General features: G+C 44.6%; 1 protein-coding gene across 1 annotated transcript in view; it reads left to right on the forward strand.

The window, feature by feature from the left end:
• The window catches only part of LOC146189485 (E3 ubiquitin-protein ligase ZNF598), a 35,976-nt gene that overhangs the window by 979 nt on the left and 22,332 nt on the right, over positions 1-12,665 (forward strand). The window contains exon 2 of the mRNA XM_084604290.1: positions 9,951-10,211. Coding sequence (XP_084460416.1) covers positions 9,951-10,211 — 261 coding nt within the window. The remainder of the gene's footprint in view (positions 1-9,950; positions 10,212-12,665) is intronic.

The following is a 12,665-nucleotide window of genomic DNA, read 5'->3' on the forward strand; positions in this document are numbered from 1 at the left end:
CGAAAACCGCTTATCTTACAAAGGGCACCTCATTGCGAAGCGTAGAGGAGAAAGTCTTGACTGGACAGGTCGTAGGGAAGGTGCTGTCCCAAAAAATACAACGAAGAATAGTATCTGGTTGCGGGGGCGGTTGTAGAGTTTCGTATTACGCAACTGCTTCTTTAATTTTTATTTTCCTCCCGCGTCATCATTTACAAAAGAATGAATGAACAAGGGACGCCACGCCGTTTCTTCGTGTCTCTTTTTTCTTTTTGTTCCCACTCAGGCACTTGTTACCAAATAGGGAAAAATGCGTGTCTCCGAAGTTACTCTATTTTTTTTTTTTTTTTTGAAGCGAGCGGCTAAAGTTTCGGATTGCGGAGCAGCGTTCCCGTGGGAAATTTTCACCGGATCCGGCACAGAAACGCTGAGCTGACAACTCCAAATCGTAATTTGTACCCTAGTCCCTAGCCCGCACGAATTTGCCAATTTGCCCTGCTTATGGCCGGCATTACTTCTCTAAAGCTGTAATCACAAAAGAAAAATCCACTTGTAGCTTAGCTTGTGTGTGTGTGTGTTAGCCCGGACTGTGTAAAATATAGGCGCTGGTCCAGGCTACGCATCTGTGCAGCCATACCTATGCCATTACAGCCTCTGTTTTGCTGTGAATGTGGGTAAAGCTTTGTTGCAAATGTCCTTGTTGCATATGCATGGTGACCTGCTGCATTTAACGGTGACAGTTGCTCTGGAAATGTGCATCATAAGAAGAGAGCACTTAGTAAAGGTCAGTGTGTTCCATGGACAGGTGTTGGAACTGGTGTTGCACAGGGCTTAATCTTCAGCGATGTGATGCAGTATACGTGACTGGGTATGAATTACCAAAAGAGCAAAAATGAGTTTGTAACATTTTGCACCTTTAGTGTAGCATTTATAATTATATGTATAAAGCTACAAATTTATAGCTATAAAGGAGTACCCGCAAAAATATTTTCACATGATCAAAAAATGAATAGAGGCACATATTATATGTTCTTCCATTCATCTTTAATGGAATGGTGTTCACCACTAGTTCAAGTCAGAAAGCAGGACATATTCGTATCAAAATCTGCACAACACTGTATGCTCACTCTTCATACATTGTGCCAGGCTCATGCTGAAGATGGGGTTGTGTATTCCACATGCAGGGGTTCTTTAATCATGAGGCACCTCCTAGGTTTGCAAGTTGATCATTACTGGCCCTAGGTCTGCCTAGGAGGCAAAAATAAAAAATGCTGAAGCTACCTTATAAACAAGGGCTGAATGCAAGTCCATCCCATTTTTGTTCCTAGTAAAAATTTGTTGGTGCTCTTTGGAATTCTAGAGGAAAAACAAAAATGAATATGTTACTGAGAAATTGGAGGTTGATGTGACTGAGTGAGTGAGTAAACAATTCAATTGAATTGAACAGAATTGAATTAAGACAAAGGAAATATAACATCAATGGGTTCTCTAGAGCCACACACACACACAAAAAAAAGAAAATGATAAAAGAGGATTATGCATCTGGGAGGACCCTGTTGATATTGCACATGAGGGCCGTCCAACATGCCACTGCATTTTCCCCTTCAGGTAGTGCAAGCCACTCCTGAACAAGGCCGATAAATGGATGAGAGTGAGTGTGTGTGTTGTTGGCAGTGTGGGCGGTCCCACGGCACGTGCACGGTGTCAGGGTATTTCGAGCAGTAAGAGCATTTATGGCGGGAGGGATACCCATCGATATAATAGAGGACGTGAGGGGTTTATGCTTGTCAGACAAGGCAAGAATCTCAGCAGGAAAAGAACTTGGAAGTTGAAAATGGACTCCCTTTTTTTTTTTTCCCAGCGAGTAAGGCAAATTTGTGGCGTCAGCAATAAAGAAAGAATCTGTGATCATTGTTTGGAAGTGAATACTGATTTGGGCTAGCCTCGAATGCCTCCTATAGCAAGACTGTATTGAAATCACCGTGATTCGCATCTGAATACAGCCACCAGCGGCAACACCTTTTTTTTTCCCCTACCTTATAATTCAGCTTTTAGGAAATCCAGGCGATCATCTATACAGGCCACCTTCAGCTTGCCCTTGATGCCCCTTAAAACTCCCCTAAATCAATGAGCTTATGGGAGGGAGAGAAAGCATATCTATTGGACTGCCATTCCCTGTGTTGTGGAGCGAGAACAGGTCTGAAGCCTTTACTTGGAGCTTCCTGGAACGTTTTGGGAAGCTGTGGTGGTGGAGTGAGCCAAGGGTGGTCTGAATGTGTGGGCATACCCAGAATGCATCAGTGTTATCAAGATATTCTTCACAGTTGGTGCAGTGAGGATGGCCGGTGTTGTTCTGGGTGCAGTGCATTTAGTAGTAGTCGGTGAGGAGAGGGAGCGCCTCAACAGTGTGTGCTCTCCTGATGTGAGAGAGTGGCACACCACATTTAAGGTGCATTTGTTGAGGGGGGCATTCCATTCAAGGTGGCCTTTTTGCAGATCCCCATGGAGCTTTCTGTGAACTGTTGAGAAATAGAGGCACCACTGCTGAAATTCTGTGGCTGCAATATTGACTTTTGTAACTGAAGGTTCATGCTAGTGGGTATGCATTATGTTCCATAGCACCTCACCTTTGTGTTTGCATGTTTTGGATGTACCAGTAACGCGTAGAAAGAAGCGATGATTTACACTTTATTAGAATGGCCAGCATATATACAAACAGTGGAGCTTTTTTTTTTTTTTTTTGTCAAATTGAAGTCTATGCGGCTACTCAATCACCGCACAGCCTCTCCTGTATGTAAATGTCATCAGAGAAGACGAGCGGAGGCACCTGATAAGTATAATGAGCATATTCATCTCACGCTAACACTGAGAAGCATTTTGGACCCTTGTTTTGCCCTTTTTGAACAGAAGCATTGACCTTCTGACATTAGGTCTTTGCGCGTGTCTCTCTCCAGACTATTTGGCACCCAGAATCCGTCACTGCCACTTTGCATTTTTAGTCCGTGCTTTTCTGTGATTTATTGTCATTTACTTGTGATTTTCTGTGATTTACCAGTTAGTCTGACTTGGTTCTTACTAGCTCGTTTGAAATGCTGCAAGCAGGACGGATAACTTAAATTAATCAGCAGCTGTTGACTGTTTCAAAGTGGTACGGCTGACTTAGCACCATTTTTTATTGATGTTGAGGTCACTTAGCTTCACACATTGTGCATTTTAGGCCTTGTAGCTTCCACTTCGTTCTCTCCGTTTACATGGTTGGGTGAAAGAAATAAAGAACAATTTCGATAGAATGTAAAAATATTCTCAGTGAGTGCAGTTTGTGTTGTGCACCTACCATAGCCTGTTTTGTTCTCAGTAATGCATATGGGTGGATTATTTCAGGACACTGGTGTTAGTTGTGCCTGTGGTAGGGATAATAAACAGTTGAAGTCTAGTGTCAGCAGTGGTTCTACTTTAAGGCCTGATTTTTGGCCTTTCCATCACAGACCTGTGTGCATGACATTGATTGGAAAAGGCTAATTCGCTTCAAACTTCAGTGCTTGATTATTATTGCCTGTGTAACCTTCTGGGTATTCCTCGATTTATCAAATTAGAAGCAGGGTAAGAACAGCACGCTGGTGGAGAACAGTTCTGCCATTTTCTTTGTGTTCTGACGGATTTTGCGAGTAATACTATTTTATGGAATACGTGCTTACCATTTTTAGGGCACTAAATTTATTTATTTCAATATTTAGAAACTGGATTTCCTCTCATGTTCTCCCGTAATATTATTGCTATTCACAGAGGCCATTTATTGAGTTTAGATGTGGTTTGGTCCACTGCTGATAAGGCGGTAACCGCATGAGGTGACAACTCGTGGCGATCCGTCGCGCGCCGCCGCCGCCAACGCTCGTCGTTGCCGCTGATGCACACCGCATGGAGCGATGGAGAGGCGCGTTTTCAGCCTTGCTTTGTTACCGCCACCTTGTCGTTCGTCAAGGGGAGCGCAGTCACGCTACTATATCCTGTTTCTAACACTAAACAGCATGAAGTACGATAAAACACAAATGAAATTTCTTGTAGCGCATTGCATTTTAAAAGGTCATAGCGTAGCGGTGCGCTACTACACTGCGATGCTGACTTGAATTGTAAGCAGTGACTTGCTCCTCCTCCTTTTGAAAATTAACAATATCTAGCCACACTAGCCTTTTTTTTTTCTTTTACTACCCTGCCAAGCTCTTACTGAACTGTCTCATGCGCTCATATATACAGTCGTGCCTCGTTAATATAGACACTTTGGTTCCCGACCAAAACTGTCCATAAAGCGAGTCATCCATAATAACGAGTCATGAATAAAAACAAAAAGAATTTTATTTAGAAAAGAGAATTGTAATTAACGACTGCTTTTGTACATAGCGGTGTGCACTGGACTCAAAATTTCACAGAACACCGGCACATTTGAGTGCATTATCCTTGTCATTGTTGTCTTCGAAAAATTGTAGTGCAGCCTGAAGCGACTCGCTTACCATGACACCCGTGATGCTGGGCTTTGTGTTGGTCGAACTTTCGAGCACGAACTCCCCACTGGGCGATGAATCAGCGTCTGATTCTCTACTCACCGCCACTTCCAAAATGTGCTCTTCACTGAGCTAAGTAGCCGCTAAGTAGCTGTTTGAGATTCTCCTGAGGCGAGGAAACAGCTCAGCTGTCGATACTAGTCCCTCGCAGCTTGGATTGACTGAGATGGCTTTTGCCGCTTGTATTCACAGATTTCTTCGCGCCTACGTTCAGCTCTGTTCTTTTGCGTTTAACTTCCGCCATGCCAAAAGCCAGACTCAAGTTGAGGGCTACAGGCTCCTGATGCTGTGCACTTTTTTGCCTAGTTAACTTTTCTGCCTTTCCGTTCTTCTGATTCTTTCTTTTTTTGCCTTGTACTGTTTCTGTAAGAAAGCGAAGGAGTCAAGCTGGCAAGCTGCTATGCAGAGGGCAAATCGAACATCCCATCTTCTTGGCGCCGTTTTTATGTGTTCCCATAAAACAAACACTGCAAGCTGAAGTACTGTTTAGAGCGATGGCTAGCCGACTACGAAGAGCTCAGACCTTGTCAAGGCCGCATCGTTGACTCAAAGCGGAGCCGACATACAGACCGCCTAGTGGGCAAAGTTTGGCCGTTCGACAGCGCAACAAGGACGAAAACCAGGAGCATGATAGGGAAGCGCGTCCAGGACAGGACGCCCGGTCCGGGTTGCGTGTTCGTACGTCGCCTCTTTTGTCGCTGTACTTTGTGAGCGTGTCTTAACTCTCACCGAAAAGCGTTAACGGCTTCATGGAACACACATTGCGCTTTGGGAAAAAAAACTTCAGTTCCCACCGCCACTGTAGGCACTTGTCTTTCTTCCGGTCATTTCTTTTTTACGCTTTTACCGGCCACTCTGTTCACGTTCAGCAGAATTTATTGCAACCACATGCTGCTGTTTTCCCGACTGCGGCGGCGCTTCTGCTGCACCCAGAAGCCTCCTGGTTCCCCCTTTCGGGGTCTTTCTTATGCTGGCCCTCGGTTTGCTGTGTACGCTCCTCTCCGCTCTTGCGCCCCCCCCCCCCCCCCCCTCCCCCCCTTCCTTAAAACGGCGACACGCCGGCTTTGGTTCTTTCCAACCCCACAGGACTCGTTCAGGCATCCCGCCGTATCGGCTGTCGCGTAGGTTCGCGGGCGGCGCGCCCTTCTTTAACTTGCGTTCGGGCTACTCTGCTTTTTTTCAAGCACTGTCCATATTAACGAGACAAAAATACATGGGCCCAAGTGGGGCGCGTGCATTCTTCCCCTGTCCATTGTCCGGACAGCGAGTTTCCATATTAACGAGGCATAAATACATTGAAAAGGTTTCGTCCCCAGAAAAACTGTCCATAATTCAGGTCGTCCATATTAACGGGGGTCATATTAACGGGGCAGGACTGTATACAAATCAGGCGATGTGAGCATCTGCAGGCACCAGGTTCTTCGCCCAAACCGACTTCACCCGCAGAAAAAGCCAGAACAGAAGTTGAGCACCCTAAAGCCTTCTGCGATTGGCCGCCTCGTGAGCTGCTTCCAGGCGACACGCAAAATTTTCTAAAAACCCAGAAACTGAGCGACAGCGACGAGCGGCAATGTTTTGGTGGCCCTCAGCCCGCCGTGCGACGTGTCGCCGCAAATTTTCACCTCATGCGGTTAGCGCTTAACAGTGCGCTCTTCACATAACCCTTTGGGGCACTGAATTTGAGATTGTGCGTACACGGTTCCAATTTTTTTTTCCAAAGCATTTCGAGACCTTTTCACAAAGTCAGCCATTTCCGCCACATTTGAAATCTTTGCTGGACAGTATCTCAGGGTCTTTTTGGGCCTAGCAAAAAGGACATTTTCAAAACTAAGGCAAAAAGTTGACATTGCAAAGCTTCGCAGTACGGCTAAGAAGTGCTGTCTGGTGCTGTAACTTTTTTACACGGTAAACTCTACTACTCGGGAGTGCAACTTCGGATTCCGCCTCACTTGGTGGAAATGACCTTGAGTTGGACCTGAATGACCTTGGGAACTGAATGACCCAAAAACCAACTTAAATAATTAAAAGTACGGAATGAAAAGTTGACGTGGGTAACGAAATGTAGATATCTACCAAAAGTGAGACAGATAATCTGCTTTCCTTTCCCCTAAAATCAACTTGAAGCATAAATATAAAAAAATTGCAGATTGAAAAGCCGGTTCTAAGGCGAAGCTTGAGCGTCCTTCCCATTCTCAAACCTTGTACAACCTGGCTAAACAATATTAAACAATGCCTAACAGAGGTATTGCACGTATAACTAGGTTTAAATCATGCTTACACCCCTACCATTTTTCTCTTCTTGCGCATGGTGAAATGATTTACTGAAGGACACGAGAGCCGAGTTTGGTTGCAGGAACACCGTCAGATGATACAGACAGTGATTAATTGATTACAAATGCATTTGTTTTTAGGTGTAAAGATGCAACTCCATGAGCGCAGAAGTGTGCAAATGTTTGAATTCCTGAAGCTTTTCAGCCATTTTTGTTATTTTTGGAAAAATGAGAGGGGGTCCTAGTTTGTGCACACAAATTTTCATATTTTCCTCTAGTTGAACATAATGCGTAAGTTGTATAAATGAAAGTGTGGCCTTTTACCAGAGTAGAACCGTAGCATGTCGTAATTTTCATTCATTAAAGGGAAAGCCTTATGTGGCTCGTGAGACGCGAAATTAGAGGCTTAGCAGCAGCTTGTAATATGCTTGGACGGTGTAATATGTGTGGAGTTAGCCTCAGTGATGCTTGCCAAAGGGATAGGTGCATCAAATTTTGGCGTGAATATTTTGTCTCTTTGGAATGACGTACAGTCGTGCCCCGTTAATATGACCCCCGTTAATATGGACGACCCGAATTATGGACAGTTTTTCTGGGGACGAAGCCTTTTCAATGTATTTATGCCTCGTTAATATGGAAACTCTCTGTCCGGACAATGGACAGGGGTAGAATGCACGCGCCCCACTTGGGCCCATGCATTTTTGTCTCATGAATATGGACAGTGCTAGAAAAAAAAAAAAAAGAGGAGTCCTAACGCAAGTTAAAGAAGGGCGCGCCGCCCGCGAACCTACGCGACAGCCGATACGGCGGGATGCCTGAACAGGGTTGCAAAGAACCAAAGCGGGCGTGTCGCTGTTCTAAGGGAGGGGGAGCGTAAGAGCGCAGAAGAACGTACACAGCAAACCGAGGGTCAGCGTAAGAAAGACCCCGAAAGGGGGAACCAGGAGATTTCTGGGTCCAGCGGAAGTGCCGCCGCAGTCGGGAAAACAGCAACATGTGGTTGCAGTAAATTCTGCTGAACGTGAACAGAGAGGCCGGTAAAAGCGTAAGAAAGAAATGACAGGAAGAAAGACAAGTGCCTACAGTGGTGGTGGGAACTGAAGTTTTCATTCCCAAAGAGCAATGTGTGTTCCATGAAGCCGTTAATGCTTTTCGGTGAGAGTTAAGACACACTCACAAAGTAGAGCGACAAAAGAAAGGCGACGTACGAACACGCAACTGGGACCGGGCGTCCCGTCCTGGACACTCTTCCCTCTTATGCTCCTGGTTTTCGTCCCTGTTGCGCTGCCGAACTGCCAAACTATGCTCACTAGGCGGTCCGTATGTCGGCTTCGCTTTGAGTCAACGATGCGGCCTTGACAAGGTCTGAGCTCTTCGTAGTCAGCTAGCCGTCGTTCTAAACTATACTTCAGCTTGCAGTGTTTGTTTTTTGGGAACACATAAAAACGGCGCCAAGAAGATGGGATGTACGATAACCCTCTGCATAGCAGCTTGCCAACTTGACTCCCTTGCTTCCTGACAGAAACAGTACAAGGCAAAAAAAGAAAGAATCAGAAGAACGAAAAGGCAGAAAGATTAACTAGGCAAAAAAGTGCACAGCATCAGGAGCCTGTAACCCTCAACTTGAGTCTGGCTTTTGGCATGGCGGGAGTTAAACGCAAAAGAATAGAGCTGAACGCAGGCGCGAAGAAATCTGTGAATATAAGCGGCAAAAGCCATCTCAGTCAATCCAAACTGCGAGGGACTAGTATCGACAGCTCAGCTGTTTCCTCGCCTCAGGTGACACCTATCTCAAGCAGCTACTTAGCGGCTACTTTGCTCAGTGAAGAGGCCATTTTGGAAGTGGCGGTGAGTAGAGAACCAGACGCTGATTCATCGGTCAGTGAGGAGTTCGTGCTCGCAAGTTTGACCAACACAAAGCCCAACATCACGGGTGTCATGGTATAAGCGAGTCGCTTCAGACTGCACTACAGTTTTTCGAAGACAAGAATGGCAAGGATAATGCACTCAAAATTTCCGGTGTTCTGTGAAATTTTGAGTCCAGTGCGCACCGTTATGTACAAAAGCAGTCGTTACTTACAATTCTCTTTTCTCAATAAAATCCTTTTTGTTTTTATTCATGACTCGTTATTATGGATGACTCGCTTTATGGACAGTTTTGGTCGGAAACCAAAGTGTACATATTAACGAGGCACGACTGTACACACGAGTCACAATGTGGAATTCACCTGTACCAGTTGAATATTTTATAGCTGGATTGTTTTCGCTTGCTCTTTTGGTCTTGGTTTCAACAGTCGAACGACTGTCATGATGTGACAGCCAATGATGTTGAGGTCATATGGCTCATACACAACTGTTATGCAGTCACCGCTTGTTCACATTTTGTGATTCGAAGTGTTGAGCAGGCTTGCTCAAGAGCTGGTGTAAATTGGAACTAAGAAACGAGTGACCATACTACAGATTTTGTATGCCTCGCGTGACCTAGAATGGTTGGTTTTGTTGCAGTTGCCCTTCAGCTGTTGAAAGAACATGAAGTAAAAAAAAAATGAATTTGTTACTACTTGTTGGCGCAATCCATACAGCTCTCCATGTTTTCCTAGTGTAAGATGCATCATTCCATAGAGAGAACACACAACTGATATTCGATGTGTCTACTCCTTTGAGCAGTGCTGGAAGTGGTATGATGTGGCTTGAGGGTGTTGTGGGCCTTCGAAATAATTTTGTCAGTACTTTTTGTAGCTGAAGTAAATAATAGATTTTCTCGACATGCATGTGACCAGATGATGGTGCCTTTACTGGCTTCAGCAGTGCACTGTGTACGTTATGCAGTTTCTATGCGTTTATAAGCATGTGTCACTCGCTTTATTCTTGTACACGAGCTAAGCACATCTATCTCTGGATGTAAGAAGTGACCGGCAAACAACATACTGCACGCACGCACTAAAGTATGATAACAGGGGTGCCCTTAAGCCGTAAGAGCTCCCTCCTACTTCGTCGGACGCGTAGATGCTGGCGTCACGATGAGTGCATAAGCCTAATGTTGTTGCAGTTTGTGTTACGAGATTGGCTCCTTGCCGGTGCCCCGTGTTGATGGTGCACATGCTGAATGTGCTCATGTTTTCCCGTTCCATCTCTTGTGTGGCAGGTGATCTTTGTGAGGGAGAGCCGTCCCTTTGAGGAGCTCAACAAGCGGCTCTATCAGGTGGATGTGCGGCCTCAGATCTGCTTTGGTGATGACTCGGTGCGCCAGATCTACCGGGCGCTGCTTGAGAACCGCTGCAAGTACTGCCCACCTTCGGCCCAGGGCAAGCCGGAGCCCACCTTCAGCACCTTTGGGATGCTGCGCAACCATGTGCGCAAGGAGCACAACCGCTCCTACTGTGACCTTTGCGTCGAGCACCTTAAGGTGAGGAGCTGCTCTTTGCATCGCTTTCTTTTTCTCTGGCCTGTCACACACTTATACCCCAGTCAAGTGTGCAAGTTATACCCTTGTCAAACGCTCATAATAAAGTGCACTTACGGCGAGTGTCACTTGCGAAAAGTGCACTCTACCGCTGTTAAACAGGGTAACATGATTGCACCTGCCAAAGTGTGCTCTCAGGTCGGAGTGTGTTTGCAAAACAGACTTTGAGGGCCGAGTGAGTAGCCTCGCTAGCCTCGCTAGCCTCGCTGGCAGAAATTTCTTTGTCGCAAATGTATTATGTGTAATAGATATCTATACAAGTTGATTTTACGTGTTTTCTACATATTTTTACCCGAGGAATTGTTTTATAATAGCGACAAGCAAAATATCAGATAAAAAAAAATAATGTAACCGTATACGCAACTTCCAAATTAAGTGGGGTGCGCCACTGTGGCGACGCCATTTTCAGCTAGTGGGTGGTTATTGCTCATGGTGTTTGTTAATGTGGGGTCTCCGAATCATGTCCCGGGGTCAAGTTCTTTGATCTTTGTTCTCGGAGGTTGCAATTCCTTTCTTTTTTTTCCAAATATGTTTTTCAGTTGCCTATTGGGAGGGCACTTCGTAACTCGAAAGACACTTTACGCTATGGAGTGTTAAACGAGAAAGCAGAGTGCACTCGCATTAGCACTCATCGGTACAGAACTGGCGACTGAAAACCATATTTGAAAAAAGAAATTGGAACCTCCAAGCGTGAAGTTCAGAGAACTGCTTTGTAAAGTTGTAAAACATACAAAAAATGCTCAAAATTTGACACCGGGCCATGATTCGGAGACCCCGCATCAACAAACACCACGAACAACAACCACCGCCCCCTAGCTTAAAATGGCGTGGCCGCAGTAGCGCACTATGCTTAATTTGGAAGTTGTGTACATGGTTACATCATGTTCTTGTTGTGTGATATAACAAGCGTCACTATGAAACAATTTGTCAAATAAAAATATGTACAAAACACATAAAATGAACTTGTATACATATCTTATTGCATAATACATTTGTGACAAATTTCTGCCGGTGAGGCTGCGCACTGAGCCCTCAAAGTCTGTTTTGCGAACGCACTCCGACCTGAGTGCACATTTTGGCAGGTGCACTTATGTTACGCAGTTCAGCAGTGGTAGAGTGCACTTTTCGTAAGTGACACTCGCCATAAGTGCACTTCATTTTGCACGCTTGACAGGGGTATTAGTTACTCTTGGACATTTAGCCTGCTTAAGACTTGCATACTAAGGAAGCCAACAGTCATTGAAACCAGTGAAAGCATAGGGGCATGCCTTTTTTTTTTTTTAAGGTGCAAGCCTTTCTAGGCTCATGAGTGGCGTCCACAGGAATGTGTCAGATGAGACAGATCCATAGCCAACCCGACAATAGCCACGTAACAAGCCAACATAGGCAGCCAACCTGACAATAGCCACATAACAAGCCAACATAGGCTAAATCATGTAAGCATGAGGGGTAATCAATAGCCACTAACCAATCCAGAAAAGGCATAAATCAATCCAGAAGTGCAGAATTTAATCCAGTAGCCACATGAGCCATCATTGGCTAAATTAACTGAAGTATCTAAATATTGGCTAATCAAAAGCCAAATTCCAGATTTGTTCATGATATTCTGAAAGATAAAAAAAGAGGCAATTTGAAAAATGAAGAAATAAAAATAAAAATGAAGAAAAAAAATAGAAATATAAATTAAGAGTAAAGGCTTTTGCCATTAGGCTTTTAAGCGAAGTGAAGTGCAATCCTGTAATTTCGTTTTGTGTTGGCAGATGTGAAATTAAAAATATAATCATTTCATGGCTGAAAGGTAATTGATTAGAAAGTTGAAAAAATCTAGAGGTTTCATTCTGGAGTCCCACTGGTGGTATATGGTTGTTTTTTTCTTCTACTTCCTGCTTTCTTTTATTCTACTTTTTACTCGCAGCTGTGAATGAAATCAGCTTTTTAATGTTTAGCTGTGTCAGACAAGTCATTACCATGAAAATGCCTGACCTTAGAGATTCATCTTCTGGTCAGCTTCTTCTTAAGTAGCAAGAAAAGCGTTCACTAGAGACAGTCTTCTTGTTGCAGAGGAACTTTGTGAGGTGGTCATGCATGCAGGTGGAGCTTCACTGTCGACTTCAGTTGTATTCAACAGTAACCTTGTTGTGATGCAGCGAGCTGCAATGCGTTGTTTTGGTTCATGTTTATTGTTTTTGTTTTTTTCCTGACCGATTAGCTGGAAGTGTTCCTTCTAGTGAAACTACAGCATTGTCGGTTTTTAAGTTGCAAAGCAAAGGGCATGAAAGAAGAAGGCGGGGAATGGAAATGTGAATGTTTATTGGGTGCATACCGTCATCCTGTCAGTAGCAAAAAAGGCTAGTTGTTTCGGTTTGTGGGGTCTAACGTCCCAAAGCGACTCAGGCT

The sequence above is a fragment of the Amblyomma maculatum genome, chromosome 5, assembly GCF_055883805.1.
Source record: "Amblyomma maculatum isolate TAMU_Amacu chromosome 5, ASM5588380v1, whole genome shotgun sequence".
In the NCBI taxonomy this organism is placed as follows: Eukaryota; Metazoa; Arthropoda; class Arachnida; order Ixodida; family Ixodidae; genus Amblyomma; species Amblyomma maculatum.